General features: G+C 32.4%; 1 protein-coding gene across 5 annotated transcripts in view; it reads left to right on the top strand.

Moving 5' to 3' along the window:
- Positions 1-18749, top strand: part of NEBL (nebulette) — a 464176-nt gene extending 445427 nt beyond the window's left edge. For all 5 annotated transcript variants that reach the window (XM_074266882.1, XM_074266881.1, XM_074266879.1 and 2 more), the window contains 2 exons: positions 11867-11973; positions 13818-18749. In XM_074266882.1, the coding sequence (XP_074122983.1) occupies positions 11867-11973; positions 13818-13994 (284 nt within the window). In that variant the 3' untranslated portion in view covers positions 13995-18749. The remainder of the gene's footprint in view (positions 1-11866; positions 11974-13817) is intronic.
- Positions 18750-19496: the final 747 nt, after the last annotated feature.

Below are 19496 nucleotides of genomic sequence, written 5' to 3'. Positions count from 1 at the left end.
TCCTTAACATTTTTATTGGGTAGAATACTGAGCAAATCTAATAAGATTAAATTTAATAGAAATCAAAGTGAAATCTTCTACTTAGATTTGAAAAAAAAATTAACTTCACCAAGTAAAAGATGGGATATACCTGTGACTAGAAATTAGCTGCCCAAATTTATTTATTTATTTTAGCATTTGTACTGGACTGAAAGCTCATTATGAATCAATAATATGACTGTCAAAAATATCTCAAATGATTTTAGAACATATTAAAAGAAATATAGTATCTATCTGTTGCCTCTTTGAAAACTGTGCATTGTCTACACAAATACTCAGTATGTGTCAAATGAATGGATGGATGATTGAATTAATAGTGGCTATCTCCATCCTACTTAAATATATATATGTTTACTCCCCCCCACACACTATATGTTTGTGTGTACTTTTATATTTATATCTAACTAGTTTGGTATCCCAAAAGTCTTAGTGCAGTTTTAAACTTTAATATCTATTAATTTATATGGTATATGAATGTTATGGAATATTATTGTACTGTAAGAAATGACCAACAGGAGGAATACAGAGAGGCTTGGAGAGACTTACATCAACTGATGCTGAGTGAAACGAGCAGAACTAGGGGATCATTATACACTTCAACAATGATACTGTATAAGGATGTATTCTGATGGAAGTGGATATCTTCAACATAGAGAAGAGCTAATCCAATTCCAGTTGATCAATGGTGGACAGAATCAGCTACATCCAGAAAAGGAACACTGGGAAATGAGTGTAAACTGTGAGCATTGTTTTTTTGTTTTTGTTTGTTTTGTTTTGTTTTGTTTCTCTTCCCAGATTATTTTTACCTTGCGAATACAATCCTTCCTTTGCAACAACAACAAAATTTGGTTCTGCACATATATATTGTACGTAGAATATACTGTAAGATATTTAATATGTATGGGAATGCCTGCCATCTAAGGAAGGGGGTGGAGGGAAGGAGGGGAAAAACTTGGAATAGAAGGGAGTACAAGGGATAATGTTGTAAAAAAAAATTACCTATGCATATGTACTGTCAAAGAAAATGTTATAATTATAAAAATTAATAAAAAACAAATTAAAAAAAATCTATTAATTTAATAGAAATAATATAAAATTAATATACATAATATATAAATATCTTCAAAGTCAAGGTTTTAATATAGTAAAAGGTAAAAGATTTAATATAAATAACTATTAAAGTTTAAAATGGAATTAAGACTTCTGTATAATATATGCATATTATAAAATTTATAAAACATCACACATATGTTCATGTGTAACATGTGCACATATCATATTACAATATATGCATATTACATATATGTTTATTTTCTCCTATTAATATAGAAACCTTTTTATTTTTATAGGTTTTTAAAAATAAGCATTCAAAAAGTGAAAAGTTTTTATGGTAAATTATTATTGCTATTTTTAAAATGAAAAGATTTTAATGATATGCTCTATATTTTACTGCACACTTTAAAATTTGATTTTTAATGATATCATTTCCCAACATTCTTGATATGGTCTTTCAATAACTTCATAATGTGCTAGTTCTTGCCATTTTCTTCTCAGTAGTATGCCTGGTCACTTAAAAATAATTTGTAACAACACTGACATATAGATTATCAGAAGAATTAGAAAAAAAAAACCCTCTAATCACTTAATATCATGATTATCTGGAGAACTCATTAATGAGGTGTAATTTTCTCATGATTAAATTGCTTTAAAGTATTCATGTTCTCATATTTCACCAGAATCAACTTGCCACTTTTAAAATATTCATTATTAACAACACTCCAGAAGTACATTTGTCAATTGCTTCATGTTGCAAACCTGTACACAATAAATCACCATGCTAACTTTATTTCATTTACCAAACTTACTTTAAAGTTTGGTGTGATATCATGGACTGACATCAATTGCAGGCAACTTAGATGGTGCCAAATTACACAGAGCACTGGATTTGGAATCAGGAAGAGTCATCTTCATGAATTTAAATTCAGTTTCAGACACTGTTTAAAATTTATTATTATTAATATCTTATTAGTATAGCTTTTTATTTACAAAACATATGCATGGGTAATTTTTCAACATTGTCCTTTGCAAAACCTTCTGTTCCAAATTTTCCCCTCCTTCTTCCTCCACTCCCTCCCCTAGATGGCAGGTAGTCCAATACATGTTAAATATGTTAAAATAAATATTAAATCCAATATGCGTATACATATTTATACAATTATCTTGCTGCACAAGAAAAATTGGATCTAGAAAGGAAAGAAAAAAAAACTTGAGAAGGGAAACAAAAAATGCAAGGAAATATGTAGAAAGAGTGAAAATGCTGTGTTATGCTCCACATTCATTTCCCATAGGCCTCTCTCTGGGTGTGGATGGCTCTTTTCATCACTGAACAATTGGAACTGGCTTAGTCATGTCCAACAGAATTGATTGTCATACAATCTTGTTGCTATTGTGTATAGTAATCATTTCACTTAGCATCAGTTCATTCTGAAATCATCCTTGTTTCTTACAGAACAACAGTATTCCATAACATTAATATACCATAATTTATTCAGCCATTTTCTCCAATTGATAGGTATCCACTAAGTTTCCAGTTTCTAGCCACTACAAAAAGAGCTGCCACAAACATTTTTGCACATATGGGTCTCTTTCCCTCCTTTAAAATCTCTTTGAGATATAAGCCCAGTAGAAACATTGATGGATCCAAGGGTATGCACTGTTTGATAACTTTTTAAGCATAGTTCCAAATTGCTCTCCAGAATGGTTGGATTTGTTCACAGTTTTACCAACAATGTATCAGTGTCCCAGTTTTCCCACATCCCCTCCAGCATTCATTGTCATCTTTTCCTATCATCTTAGCCAATATGACAGGTATGCAGTGATATATCAGGGTTGTCTTAATTTGCATTTCTCTGATCAATAATGATTTGGAACATCTTTTCATATGACTATAGTTTCAATTTCTTCATCTGAAAATTGTCTGTTCATATCATTTGACCATTTATCAATTGGAGAATGGCTTGATTTCTTATAAATTTGAGCCAATTCTCTATATATGTTGGAAATGAGGCCTTTATAAGAATTTTTTAATATAAAAATGTTTTCCCAGTTTGTTGCTTCCCTTATAATCTTGTCTGCATTACTTTTATTTGTACAAAAACTTTTAAACTTAATATAATCAAAATTATCTATTTTCTGATCAATAATGATCTCTAGTTGTTCTTTGCCCACAAATTCCTTCCTCCTCCACAGCTCTGAGAGGTAAACTATCCTATGTTCATGTAATTTATTTATAATTTCATTCTTTATGTCTAGATCATGAATCCATTTTGACCTTATCTTGGTATATGGTTTTAAGTGTAGGTCAATGCCTAATTTCTGCCATACTAGTTTCCAATTTTCCTAGCAGTTTTTGTCAAATAGTGAATTCTTATCTCAAAAGCTGGAGTCTTTGGGTTTGTCCAACACTAGATTGCTATAGTTATTCACTATTTTGTCCTGTGAATCTAATCTATTCCACTGATCAACTACTCTTTTTCTTAGTCAGTACCAAATGGTTTTGATGACCTCTGCTTTATAATATATTTTTAGATCTGGCACATCTAGACCACCTTCATTTGATTTTTTTTTCATTAGTTCCCTTGAAATTCTTGATCTTTTCTTCTTCCAGATGAATTTTGTTATTTTATCTAGGTCATTAAAATAGTTTCTTGGGAGTCTGATTGGTGTAGCACTAAATAAATAGATTAGTTTAGGTAGTATTGTCATGTTATTATATTTGCTCAGCCTATCCAAGAACACTTGATATTTTTCTAATTTTCTACTTTATTTTGTGTGGAAAGTGTTTTATAGTTTTGCACATATAGTTCCTGACTTTCCCTTTGCAGATAGATTCCCAAATATTTTATCCTATCAACAGTTATTTGAAATGAAAATTCTTTGTATCCCTTGTTGTTGGATTTTGTTAGTTATGTATAAGAATGAAGATGATTTTTGTGGATTTATTTTGTATCCTGAAACTTTGCTAAAGTTTTGGATGATTTCTAATAGCTTTTTAGTAGATTCTCTGAGGTTTTCTAATTATAACATCATATCATCTGCAAAGAATGATAATTTGGTTTCCTTATTACCTACTCTTAATTTCTTTCATCTCTTTTTCATCTCTTATTGCTGAAGCTAGCATTTCTAAAAAATACTGAATAGTAATGGTGATAATGGGTGACCTTGTTTCACTCCTGGTTTTATTGGGAATGATTCCAGTTTATCCCCATTACATCTGATATTTATTGATGATTTTAAATAGATGCTACTGACTATTTTAGGGAAAAGTCCATTTATTCCTATATTCTCTATTGTTTTTAATAGGAATGGGTATTGGATTTTATCAAATGCTTTTTCAGCATCTGTTGAGATGATCATATGGTTTTTGTTAATTTGGTTATTGATATAGTCAATTATGCTAATAATTTTCTTAATATTGAACCAACCATGCATTCCTGATATAAATCATACTTGGTCTTCTTGTTTTATCCTGGGGATGATTTTCTGTAATCTCTTTGCTAATGTTTTATATAAGATTTTTGCATCAATATTCATTAAGGAAATTGAGCTATAATTTTCTTTCTCTGTTTTTGTCCTATCTGGTTTAGGTATCAGTATCATGTCTGTGTCATAAAAGGAATTTGGAAGAGTCCTTCATTGCCTATTTTTTCCAAAAAGTTTATATAGTATTGGAGTTAATTGTCTTTAAATGTTTGGTAGAATTCACATGTAAATCCATCTGGTCCTGGGGGTTTTTTCTTAGGGATTTGATTATATCTTGTTCTAGTTCTTTTTCTAAAATGGAGCTATTTAAGCAATTTACTTCCTCCTCTGCTAATATAGGCAACCTATATTTTTGTAGATATTCCTCCATTTAACTTAGGTTATCAAATTTAATAGCATAAAGTTAGGCAAAGAAAGTCCTAATTATTGCTCTAATTTCCTCTTCATTAGTGAAAAGTTCTCCCTTTTCATTTTTTTAAAACTAAAAATTTGATTTTCCTCTTTCCTTTTTCTAATCAAATTTACTAAAGGTTTATCTGTTTTGTTGGTTTTTTCATAAAACCAGTTCTTAGTTTTATTCAGAATTTTTTTTTTTACTTTCAATTTTATTTATCTCTCCTTTTATTTTTAAAATTTCAAGTTTGGTCTTTGGGAGTTTTTAATCTGCTCTTTTTCTAGCTCAATTCACTGATCTTTTCTTTCTCTATTTTCTGCATGTAAGACTCTAGAGATATAAAATTTCCCCTTATTACCACTTTGCATCCCACAAATTTTGGTATGTTATCTTATTATTGTCATTCTCTTGGATGAAATTATTGATTGTGTCTATCATTTGCTGTTTCACCCATTCATTCTTTACCATGAGATTATTTACTTTTCAATTACTTTTTGGTCTATTTTCCCATGGCTTTTTATTGAATGTAATTTTTATTGCATCGTGATCTGAAAAAAAATGCATTTGCTATTTCTGCCTTTCTGCATTTCATTTTGAGGTTTTTATGTCTTAATATGGTCAATTTTTGTATAGTTCCATGTACTGCTGAAAAGAAAGTGTACTCCTTTCTGTCTCCATTCAATTTTCTCCAAAGATCTATCATGCCTAACTTTTCTAGTACTCTATCTCTTTAACTTCTTTCTTATTTATTTTGTGTTTTGATCTATCTAGTTCTGAGAGGGCAAGGTTGAGATCTCTGACTATTATAGTTTTGCTATTTCTTCTTGCTGCTCTCTTAACTTCTCCTTTAGGAATTTTCATGCTTTACCACTTGATGCATATATATATATATATATATATATATATATATATATATATATATATATATATATATATATATATATATATATATATTAATATTGATATTGCTTCATTATCTATGGTACCCTTTAGCAGGAAATAATTTCCTTCCTTATCTCTTTTGATCATATCAATTTTTGCTTTACTTGATCTGAGATCAGGATGGCTACCCCTGCTTTTTTTTACTTCACCTGAAGCATAATAGATTCTGCTCCAGCCTTTTACCTTGACTCCACATGTATCACTCCGCTTTAAATGTATTTCTTGAAAACAACATATTGTAGGATCCTGACTTTTAATCCAATCTGCTATCCAGTTCTGCTTTATGGGAAAGTTCACCCCATCCATATTTATTGTTAAAAATACTAATTATGTAATTCCTGCCATCTTATTACCCCTAGATTGTACTTTTCTCTTTCCTTTTCCTCTCTCCCCCCTACCCCAGTATTTAACTTATAGCAGACCTCCCTCTTTAGAATTCCTCCCCTTTTAGGTTCCTCCCCTTTCTTATACCTTTCCCCTACTATTTTTGTTTTCCTTTCTATTTAGCCTAGCTCTTCCCCTTTTTTTGCCTTTCTCCTCCCACTTTTCCATAAGGTGAGAGAAGCTTCTCTGTATACCAAATATGTCTAATATTTTTTCTTTGAACCAAATTTGATGAGTATAAGAGTCACATAATATTTATCCCTTCCCGTCTTTCCCTCAAATATAATAGGTTTCCTCTGCCTCTTCCTGAGATGTAATTTCCCTCATTTTACCTCAGCTTTCCCCTTTTTTCCAGTACAATCACCTTTCCACCTCTAGTTCCTTTTTTATATTATAACAGTAAAATCAAATTATATATATATATATGCACTCTCTATGTATACCCATAACAGAAATACAATTCTCATGAATTCTTTTTACTTTTTTATACTTCTCTTGAATTCTATATTTGGAGGTCAAATTTTTTGTTTTGCTCTGGTCAGAAAATCAGAAATAAATGGCATTCACCTGTTTCATTGAATGCCCATCTTCTTTTCCACAAGAAAGTGCTCAATTTAGTGGAGTACTTTATTCTTGACTGCATTTTTGGAATATCAGATTCTAAGTCCTTCGATTCTTTAAGGTAGATGCTTCTAGATCCTGAGTAAATCCTTATTGTGGTTCCTCAGTATTTGAATTTTTTTTTTCCTGGCTGCTTTTAATATTTTTTCCTTGGTATGACAGTTCTAAAATTTAGCCATGATATTCCTTGGAGTTTTAATTTTGGGGTCTCTTTAAAGAGGTGTTTGGTGTATTCTTTCAATGGCTATTTCACCTTCCAATTCTATGACATCAGTGCAGTTCTCTTTGATGAATTCTTGAAAAATAGTCTCTAGGCTCTTTTTTTCATTATGGTTTTCAGGAGTCCAATAATCCTTAGATTGTTTCTCCTAGATTTTCCAGGTCAGTTGTTTTCCCAAGTGGTATTTTACTTTTTTTTTTTTCTATTTTTTCATTTTTTTTTTTTTTTTGGTTTTGCTTGATTGATTCTCGATGTCTCATCAAATCATTCACTTCCATTTGTTCAGTTCTGATTTTTAGTGAATTATTTTCTTCATTTACCTTTTAAACTTCTTTTTGTATTTGTCCAATTGACTTTTAAATGAGTTGTTTTGTCCTATGGAATTTTTTTTTTTCCATTTCACAAATTTTGTTTTTTAAGGAGTTATTTTCTTTTGTCCATTTCACAGATTTTGTTATCCTGGGAGTTATTTACCTTTTCCAATTCAAAATTCTGTTTTTCAGGGAGTTGTTTCTTTTTCCATTTTGTCAAATCTATTTTTTAATGAGTTACATGCCTTTTCTAAACCCTCTTGCAAAGTTTTTCTTTCCTTTCCCCATTTTTCTTCTAGCTCTCCTTTGAGATCCCTTTAAATTTCTTCTAGGAGAGCCCTGTGTGATGTGGACAAGGTTATATTACTCTTTGGGGCTTCATCTACAGACAATCTGCTTTTAGTCTCCTCAGGGTTTGAAATCTGTTCTCGTTCACCATAAATTATCTATAGTTAGAGTTCTCTTTGCCTTTTTACTCATTTAAAAAAAAAGTTAGAATCTGCTTTTAGGGCAGGGAGGTTTTCTAAGCTTATTATACAGGTGTCCAAGGAGCCCCACTTGTGCTAGGATCATGCTGACTTACTCCAGGAACTGGGTGGGCATGGCCAGGTCCCATGAAACTCTGTCTTTTTGGGGTTGTCTATTTATCTTTAGTGTTTGTATTGGATGTTTTATACCTTCTCTGCTGATCTACTGGCTTGGCAGCCAGGGCAAAGTAGCCAATACTGCTGTAGATTCCTCCCTGTAGATTCTCTTTTGTGCAGAGTCTGCACTGCCCCATGGAGATCAGCACTGCCCCGGGTCTGCACAGTATGGGCTGGCATACTGCGCCACTTCCTCCCATGCCCAACCGAAACAGACTTTTCTGGCAATCTTCAAAATGATCTTCTGCTGATAATTTGTTGCACTGTCAATATTTGTAGATTCTGCTGGTCCAGAGCTAATTCAGAGGCTGGATTTCATAATAAGTGTGGGGAGTACAAGTAGAGAAGGTCAGAAAGAAACATATGTCTTCTCCACCATCTTGGCTCCACCCCTCAGTCTCAGACACTTACTAGCTGTCTGACACTGAGCAAGACACTTAATTCTGTTTGCCTCAGTTTTTTCATCTGTCAAATGATCCAGAAAAGGAAGTACCAAACTACTCTAGTATCATGGACAAGACATGAAGAATCAGAAATGACAGAATAACAACTATCAGTTGCATATATGACATTCCATCTCTCCTTACACTGTTCCTTGAGATTTTTGACATGTAAAACACATGTGCTTATTGATTCTGGAGTATTATAGTGAATTGGAACTGAGGCTTTTTAGTTTAACATATACATGAAAGAGAATCTATTTTACATCTTTAAGAAATACTCAACCCTTATGAAGATTTCTAGTGATAAGTGGGGAACCTACCTCTACCTAAGGCATCCCATTCCACTTTGTCATTGTTCTCATTTTTTAGGATATTTTTTTCTTATGTGTTACTGAAGTCTGCATCTTTGCAACTTCCACTTATTATGTCTAGTTCTAGCCAAGAAGACCACCTAGGACAATTTAAACCATCTTTCATGTGACATACAGCCTTTAAATGCTTGAGTAAAATTCTCATGCTTTTTTTTTTCTTGCCCAGGCTAAACATTTTCAATTCCTTCTATCAGATCTCTTTTGAAAAATTGCAGGGCCCTTCAATATGCTGTATACTCTAGCTTAATATTATTTTTCCTAAAATGTGGTACCTACTGAATATAATATAACATATGTAATCTGACTAGTACAGAATTCAGGGAGATTTGTTCTAAATGTTTTTTCTGTTTTTTGTAGCCCAAGATGACTTTTAGTTTGGGGCTCCCTTACTCTTGATTCCATTTATTTTCCATCTCCCATACATGCAGATATTTTTGGATGAACTATTGTATACTCTGTCCTATACCTTAAGTTGAGTTTTTGAACTTTGAAGTGCCCATCAATTGGGGAATGCCTAAACAAATTGTGGTATATGAATGCAATGGACTACTATTGTTCTGTAAGAAATGGTAAGCAAGCAAGTTTCAGAAAAACCTGAAAAGACTTACATGAACTAATACTGAGTGAAGGGAATAGAAGCAGGAGAATATTGTGCACAGTAGCAGTATCATTGTGTGAAGTTAGACTTGTAATAGAAATTGGCATCCACATTCAGAGAAAGAACTATGGAGACAATGTGATTGAAGTATACTATTTTCTTTTCTTTTTTTTTTCCTTTTTTGCTTTTTTCTGTCTTGTGGTTTTTCACTTTTGTTCTTATTTTTCTTTCACAACATGACTAATATGAAAATGTGTTGAACATGATTGTACATGTATAAAATATATCAGATTGCTTTCTGTCTTGAGGAAAGAGAGGGAGAAAATTTTGGAACTCAAAATCTTAAAATTGAATTGAATGAATATTGAAAATTATCTTTACACGTATTTGGGGAAATGATATTAAGTGAAAAATTAAATAAAGGAATTTGCCCCTATTAAAATTTATCTTCAATAAATTGATAAGGATTGGCTGAAGAATTGACAAGTGCTTCTTGTACATTAGGTCCTGTAATAGACTCTGGAAAGGCAAATAGAAATATTTAAAAGTCCCTGTCCACCATAAGATTATCGTATACTGAGGTATTTGTTTGTGTATGGGGATGGGGTTGTGATAAAACATGTTAATGGATGAGTAAATTCTAGATATAGAGAAAATATATTTGGCTGGAGATGGTGGCACAAATATGTGATCCCTATTACTGGGTGAGGCTGAGGTTGGTGGATCACTTGAGTTTAAGAATTTTGAATTCCAGAAAGGCCAAAACCTTTCCAATCCATTATATGTGTGGTCTGGCAATTATATGATGAATCCCTGTAAATGAAGCTTCACCTAAGGAAGATGAGCCAATTCAGATCAAGTTAAAGCTTCTAAACCTTTAGGATTGAGTTCATAAATGGCTGTTGTACTTTCGGTCTGGGTAACATAGGCTAGAAAAAAAGAGAGGAAGAAAGGAAGGGAGGGGAAACAGAAAAGGAAGGAAGGAGGAAAGAAAAAAATGAAGGAAGGAAACAATATGACATGCAGGGGGAAAATTATTTCAGGGTTTGTGTGGGGAAAGGAACTAACAACTGGGAAAATAGAAAAATCTTGTTGGAAGGAAAATCCTTGATGTATTTGATTTTGTCCAACATATTACAAAGTTTGTTTGAATCCTGAATACATCTAGGGAAAGTAAGCTAGCTCTTTTTTCCAGTGTGGTGTTATTTTCAGATCAATATTCTTTCATGACATTTTAGAACATACATGAAAGGATATTGATCTGAAAATAACATCAATTTGAAATTTTGCTAAAATTCTAATTAAAGTGGGTAAAAATAGAGGCAGAGAGATGATTAATGATGGCAGGATTTTCTCTTTATGAATTCTGTTAGTTTCTCTAGAATTTGATGTACTTCAGAGTAGGTTCCATAATTCTTGAATTTTAATAGTGGGGGGAATCCTAAAAAATTTAGCACAGTTTTGGGATATAAGCACTTGTAACTTTGGGTCACCCTGACTATGAGCTAAGCCAACAATTTGATTAATGAAAGGGAGAAAGGAGGAAGACATGGTTATAAACTAAGTAAACACTATTCTAATTAATTTGGAGAGGAATACCTAGGAAATTTTAAAATGTTTCTAACATTTTTAGTAATTTCAGTTTGCTTAGATGCCATAATTAGGCTGAATCTACATAAAGTTTAGGTATTCAGGCAATTATTTTGCATAATTTATGGGGAAAGATGAATAGGAAATAGAAATACACAGGATGAGAAAACCCAGAATGGTTGCAGTCTATATCAGTAAAGAAAATATCTTTACTGATGCAGTTGAGGATTTTTCAAAGAATCTAAGTAATTTAAGTAAAACCTCACAAAATCATAAGTATCTGCTTTTTCCTGAATCATTTATTTCTAGGAGACTGGAAAGCACTTCTTTTAAATGGAGAAAACTTGTAATTGACTAAGACACTCACATCACTGTTAATAACTGGAATAATAATCAACTAATTCATAGAGATGCTAGTGACTGGCAATTTTGAGAATAACCATTTATCATTTATCTGAGAAGTAGGACGTAAAATTAGCCCATGCCTCCTGATGGGTTGAATTATATCTATTTCAAATGTTTTAAAATCTTCACTTTAATCCAGTTAACATAATTTATGAGCTTCACTATTTGTGTTTGATATATTAATCTGAAGAGAACATCTAAGTACTACCATTCTAGTAACACATCATCACCGAAAATGGCATTTTATCTCTGACACAGCTTTCATTGTTGGTTGCTGATGAAGAAGTCACCTGAGGACTCAGGAAGGATGTTTTGAAATCCTCTGTAATGATTTCTTTTCTATGTGTGTGTTTTATATGCAGCCCCTGTACTTCCTGGGGCCTACCAACAAAGTCAATCCCAAGGCTACGGATATATGCATCAGACCAGTGTGTCATCCATGAGATCAATGCAGCACTCACCAAATCTGGTATGTATATAACTTATAAATTCATGAATTTACTCATTCTTCTTTTTTTAAAATAGATATTAGCCTATTTTGGTCTTTAATCTTGGCATGCATACATTGGTTAAAAGAACATATATATATATATACATACATACATATATATATATATATATATACACACTAGTTTACTTGCTAATCTCAATTTAAATTTAAATTTAAATTGGGTAACAAATGACTGAATGCTACTGGGAAGAGGAATATCTGCTCTTCTTATCTCTATTACTCAGATATTAAAAGCATGAATTCTGAATTGGAAGGAATTTTAGAGCTCAATCAACCTCTTAACCATTGTAGAAATTCTTTCTACAACATTCTTGAATCATGATCATGCAACCTTCCTTTTTTGGGGATACTTTGAATAATAAAAAGCTTTCTTAATATTTTCAAGTTCAAAAAAGTTATTAATTTTTTTGTGCATAGAATGTTGTCTGTTTATGGGAGGGGGATAGAATATTTAGAGAAGACATCATCCCTACTCTTGTGGTATTTATAGCTTAGTGGGTGGGGTTTTTTTTGTTGTTTTTTTTTGAGGTAGCCTGCTTTTTAACTCATTGCAAAACACGCTTCCTTATAGCAAAGCACCTTCCTTGAGCTGAAATTCCTTGATACATGATATATTTTGTTCAAATCAATATAGGTAATTTTGAGATTAATTTACCATTGTTAGTCTTAGCCAACATTGACAACTAGAATAGATAGAGTGCTTTGGCTGCAGTCAGAAAAATTCATCTTTCTGAGTTCAAATCCAGCCTCAGACACTTACTAGCTATGCAACCATGAGCAAGTCATTTGATCTGTTTACTTTAGTCTCCTCATCTGGAAGAATGACCTGAAGAAGGAAATGGTAAAGCACTGTAGTATCTTTGCCAAGAAAACCCCAAATGGGATCAGGAAGAGTAAAAAATGACTAAAAATGACTAAACAACCTAACAAAAGCATTAGCTAAATTTGTTTTATTTTAGCCATGACAAAGAGAATAAAATTCATTTTAAAAATACTTGCTATACTATGGGTTTAGTTATATTATCTTATTAGTAGTTATAATAGTGAGAATAGAATAGTGATATTACAGCAGAAACTTTCAGTAAAATGTTATTTCAAAGTCTACTTCCAAGAAAAGTCTTACTCCTATGCTATTGGAAGATGACTCTGAATTTGCAAAAGATATGTCAGCAGAGAACATGCTTCGGCAGCTCTGGAGCAAGAAAATAAAACAAGTTTAAATGCAGGCCGGCCTGGCAGTAACCTGTGATCTTGAGAAAAAGGGGAGTTGCCTTTTGATGGTCATAGCAACAGATAGAGTGTTTCACTAATGGTGAAAAGGAGTTATATGGTTGGGTGAGGATAATTTTTTCATTGGTGAAATTCCAGGTCTTTTAGAAATACCAAAATATTGCTTAATAAAGCAAAACAACTGGTATTTATGTGGTGTGTTAAAACTTGCATAACTACACACATACACACACACACACACACACACACACACACACACACACACACACACACACACACACACACACACTAAGTGCTCCAAAAGTGTTAGAGCACTTTTAAATTTTAATAGCTTAAATAGTGTGTCTTTGTTGTCATTTGACAGCAACCTTGTGAGATAGGATCCATGGGTATTATGATCTCCATTTTATGGATAAAGAACCTGAGTCTTAGAAATTTAAAGTGACTCGCTTGTGGGTTCTGGAGCTAATATTTGAATCAGAGCTATTTCCTGACTCTAAAGTCTTTTGCTTGATCCAACTATGATTTTAACTATTGTTACTCAGAGAACATCCCTTCTTTTCCATTAACAGAGGACCTATCGTGCGATGTATGATTACAGTGCTCAAGATGAAGATGAAGTTTCCTTCAGGGATGGTGACTATATTGTCAACGTACAACCTATCGATGATGGATGGATGTACGGCACTGTGCAGAGAACTGGGAAAACTGGAATGCTTCCAGCCAACTACATTGAGTTTGTTAACTAATTCGTTCTCCTCCTTCCCTTTTGAGCTTTATTCTAATATATTCTAAAATCTAACCTTTTTAAAAAAGATGGAAAATACTTTTAAGACCACTTATTAGCTATTTTATCACTGAGATGAGTCAGCCCTTAAATTGAAAAATAGACACACAGGTCCCAGGAAGAAAGAATGGGCTTTCAGCCAAAAGCAGTCAGTCATTCCAAAATCCAACCAAGTTAACAGTGACTGGATACCTAGTGCTGTTAACTGTGTTAATGATTTCCTCTGATTGGCTCCTGATCCCTTGTGTAAAATGTACTTTTCTGGTATTGAAAAGAGGCCTTGCTTCTCCTTGTAATCAGAAAAGTAAAAGAAACTTCTTAGCTGTCACTCTAGCATCATGAGAGATCCAGTCCATTAACGTAATAATAGCACATCCAGTAATCTCTGAGCTGTTTAAATTTAGACTCATAAGGCAGGTATAAAATCAAGTTATAATTATTCAGTTGGGCATTTTTAAGGACTGACAGAGAATAGTTTGGTTAAAATCACTTTGAATTATCCAGTAGCCATAGGGGTAAAGAAAATTTTGCTCACACAGTAAAAATATTCTCATATTCCTCAGCACAATGGCATCTGTGGTCTCCATATGTATTCCCAGGTGTACCCCTCTCCTCCACTTATATTTGATAGGGCCAACTGGTTAAGACGCTCTTTCTGCTTTCTATTATTTACCCTCTAAATCTATTCAGGGAAAGGAATATAATATTTACTTGGCATCATAAAATATCAAGGCCAAATAACTCTATAGCTATTCTGCAAAGACCTAAATTCAAATGCTGCCTATTTTCCTTCCCTAATCTTCTTTACCCTGATTACCCCTGGTAGACTTAAGCTTATGTACCATATGCAGTTTTACTGCATAGCCCATAACCATGTTTATTCCTGTCATAACAGCCAAGTACATAGCTGATTAAAAAAGCACCCTCTTTGCCAGCTCATCAGAAAAAATACATTTTAAAAAGTTGCTTGAGATTATTCTGCTGTGCTGCATTCTAATTTTGAAGAAGTTACAACCTTAGGAAATAGATTTATATTCTAGTAAATAAATAATTTAGATATTCCTTGAGCAATTTTCACTCACATGCTTCTATATTAAAGGGAAAAAAAGACAAACAGGATCAGTTGAATTTGAAAAGTTGAATTTGAATAAAACGTATTGAAAATTGCAAAAAAAAAAGTTATTGGAAAGACAGATTCTGTTTAGCATATAATAAATGAGTAGTTCTCATTTGGAGTCTGGCATGAAAATTCAGCAACTCAAACTGGTTACATAAAAAAATTCTGTTTTTACATTGTATTATATATCTCCTTTAGATCTAAAACTGGATGGTATATGTTTGGGAAAATAGGAAGTTCATTAGAGTTTTTCAGCATAGACACAATGAGTTGCTCATTAGCTGAGGAGAGCTCATGAAGATTTATTATTTTTTTTTCAGAGAGAATGAGTAGAAACTCCCATCAAATTAGTCCTACTCTTACCTGGGGGTCACTGTGTCATGAATTCAAAAGCTGAATGGAGGAGAAAAGGTGTGAATACACCCATATTATTCTTTTCTTATTTTGTAGTTTATTGTCATCTGAAGTCAGATTATGCACAAGCTCTATCTGGATTTTTTTGTACAAGTGCAGAGCTTTGTTTAATGCTTCTTTTTTTAAACTTTCCAAATATTTAGTAAAATTTACATTACTTAGAGGGAATATCTGTAGCACAGAATGTAATGAAAAAGTTAAAGTAACCATAAGCCTGAAACAAATGTCTTGCAAAAAAATCTTGTGGGGCCAAAGCTGTCCATCAATACTGTATACCTTTGAAGATCTGTTATTGTCTTACTTTGGGGAGAAGGTGGAACTAAGAAATCAATAAGCTATATTACAATCAAATCGTGTTTACATGATATCAATAAGACCTGAAAAGTGAAAATTTCAATCAATCAGGCTTATTTTGAATGGGGATTGGGGTGATAATAACATTATTTAATAATGGACTTGACTTTTTCTTCACTGATTTGGAAAGTTATTTAACAGAATCAACATAATCAACCAGCTGTTTTGGGGAGTTATTAAGGCATAGACTAAGGAAAACCTAAATATGTAATTGAATCGAAGAATATTCTTTGACAAAAACCTAATTTAAAGTCGATAAGCCTTTTCACTTCCATTTGATTTTTAAGTAAATTTGTAAATTTCAAGGCACAAGTTAGGCCATTTTCTGTGATGAGGTTAAAAAAAAAATTGGTGACTGCAATTTCAAAATCAACATAAGATGGTTATAATTTTTACTTTAGGATGTTCATGGAAAACTGAATTTGTGATAATTAGAATCAGGACTACAAAGTAAAACAATATTTTATATTTATTCTGTGGTGTCAAAACTCAAAATTTAAAAAATGTGTACATGTCCACATAGATAGTGTTCTATTTCTAAGCTTCACATAGGATCTGTACATCAATCAAGATACTTATGCTTCATATAATACCAACCAGCAGTAATTCATTAAGAGGCAAGCTTCAACACTGAACTAATTGGCAGTATTGTAGATGAGGAACAACAAGATAATGTTTACTCTGAAAATCATAATTCATTATTGATGTTTATGGGTCCACAATCTTGTTTTGTTGCTAAATATCTCTGAAACAGGAGGAACACTGGAAACAGATACCTTATACCAAAGCACCATTTCTACAGTATCATGATTTTTTAAAAAAGTACATTCTATGTGTTCTTATATGATTCTTTATTATATGGTGGTAACACCTCCTTCCCCATCCTAATCCAGCTTGTCAACATCTCTCTCATAAAACACTGACAGCAAAAGATCAAAGTTAAGAATTAAAAATCTATTTCATCAAGTCAAATGGACTGCACCATACCAAAAAAACAAAATAGAAAGGATGAATGTCCTTATCTTTCTAATCATGGGATGTTTGCAAGAATGCTAAAAGCAGCTAGGCCAGTTTGATGCATTTTTAAAGGTTTCCAAGAAAAACAAGAAGAAAAAACATTCAAAACTGCGTGTGAATCATTTTTTCTCTTGAGAGTGATGCTAATGAAAATGTATTTCTTCTGTTGTAAGGTTTTGTAGTTCAAGTTTTTACTAATTCTTATCTAGGAAAGCTTTCTATTTTTAACCTGTGGTAAACTGCATTCTTCTTTGTCATCTTGTTATCATCAACTCTAATGAGCAGCATAATCCAGTTTGTGGTGTTGGGATCTATATCTCATGTTTCATTGAGTTCAGCAGAACATGCAAAAAGTGTGTAAGCACAATTCTCAGAACCCATCTTGTGTAGACCTACTATTTTAGCAGGTCTTTACTCAACCTCTAATTTTGCTTCTCTCATCAATTAAGTGAAGTGACAAACTTTTATAAAAAAGTGTGTTATATTGATCTTTTTTTTAAACCACACTATACATCTGTCTTTGTTGTGCTTCAATGCATTCCAAGAATTAGGTAAAGTTCCTTCTCAAAGAGGCAATGGAATGATTAAAGTTGCCCCTCTATTTTAGGTTCATTCACATCCACTGAAATGTTTTAAGTGTAAAGATAATTTGTTACCCTTTAAATGTGTGTTACATTTTAATAGAATATATGTATAAAGATGGAGAGAGTAAATAAGATTTTATTACATATTTAATAAAATGGGTGCCTTGTTGCTTACCCCCTTTTGTCCACATGGCCTTTGAAAGAAAACAAGCAATCTTCTGTTGCCAATTCTTCAGGAATGCTCATATCATATATGATTTGTATTTTAGGAAGTGGGAAGCTCTAAAGAAAAGAGAGCTCTCTTTGCCATTCAAGCATATTAAAATTAATAACTAATTGCATTTCATTTTCAGAAGATTCAAACTCATAAAAATGAAAGAGCATTTAAAAACTCTTCCATTTTTTCCTTGAGAGTTTCTTGGGGAATCAAAATATCTATAGTTCTTTATAACACAAAGGTTAAATTTAGATTTGGGGATTTTTATTATCTCCCAGACAAAAGAATTGTGAGGCACAGACATTTGGCAGAATTAACACCAGGAGAAGAAAATTATTTTGTTAGCTCATTGCTTATTCAACTGTTTGCCTCTAAGAATCTAAAACCTGTAGAAATAGGTAGACCTATAATAAACATTGCTACATTATGATTGTCCTGAGTAACATGAAGTATGGAAACAAAAAAAAAAGAAAAAACAAACAAAAAAAAAAAAACTTTAGTTAAGTATTGTCTTAGTAGTAAAATGTATTAATTAGGTTTAAAATGCTAAGCGAAAGTAGTTCTTTGAAGTACTCTATGCCCCTCAGGGCTCTTTATAAGCAATTGTCAACTACTGGTGATCTAAAAAGCTAAGACTTTAGGTAAGCTGTAGCAATTATTTCAAGATACTTTCTACAGGAACCCACACCACAAGTCTGAAAGAAGCCTCAGGACCATCTACTCTCCCTCAAACTCTGTGATTCACTTCAATATATTTGTGGGGATTTCACATGTTTTTTGTGTCTGATATACAATATACAGTTTGCATACTAGACTTAAATTGTAATCCATTTGCTGTTGAGAATGAATTGTTTTGGAAGATGAAAGGATATTGCATGACAATCATTTGCTTGGGTTTTGCACTGGATGGGTTTCTGGACCATCAGAAAATAGCACTGAATGTACTGTTGACATGATGTAGAAATTATAAGCTGTTGGTTTTTACCATTGATATTAAAAAAAAATTAGTAAAAAGGAATTGGGCAGTTTGGTTTATATTTACTTAAAAGTTTGTAGAATTTGAGTTTGTTATGTTGCTTTCTTTTTCTTCCAAAAACTGTATTTGCTTAAAAGGTATGTAGTTAAAAAGGAAACAATGTTTATTGAATAGAGGGACTTACAGAATGATGTCACATGTGGACATAATTTGGCCTTTGTCATGCAGATTGTTAACACCAGCTATTAAAATATATTTTAGTAGAAATGCTTTAATTCACTTTCTTTTCCCTTTACACTGTGAATCTTGAAGCCCTGATGGACTACAACATCGTCATGCTAACCCAAATACTAACCTATGCAAAGTAGATCACGTTTCATTTGATGTCACAGTGAATGTAATATATTTTTCCCCTGCCTAATATGCAATGGCATTAAAAACAAACGGTTGAGTCTCTCATCATGTATATTCATTGTGGTCACTGATTGCATTCTTCAATGCAACTGTTGTCATTAGGATCAGTTTAAGAACAAAACAACAGTTATTTGCATTGGTTGATAAATTGTTAAAATGAGAATTCCCAGTGATATATGTTTGCTGAAGCTCCAGCTTACTCACTTTGAGTGTTTTCCTCAAGTATAATTGTTTGTAAAAATGCTCTCAGTTCAGGGTATGGATATTCTTTTCTCCATTCTATGTTTGTTTGTGAAACTTTATAAAAGCATTAATTTTCCATCCCTACACACTTAGTTTGCTTAAATAAATGCAGGTAATGATGAAACGGG

This window comes from Sminthopsis crassicaudata, chromosome 5, assembly GCF_048593235.1.
Source record: "Sminthopsis crassicaudata isolate SCR6 chromosome 5, ASM4859323v1, whole genome shotgun sequence".
Lineage (NCBI taxonomy): Eukaryota > Metazoa > Chordata > Mammalia > Dasyuromorphia > Dasyuridae > Sminthopsis > Sminthopsis crassicaudata.
Note: the sequence above shows the minus strand (reverse complement) of the source record. Positions and strands in the feature narration are given on the sequence as shown.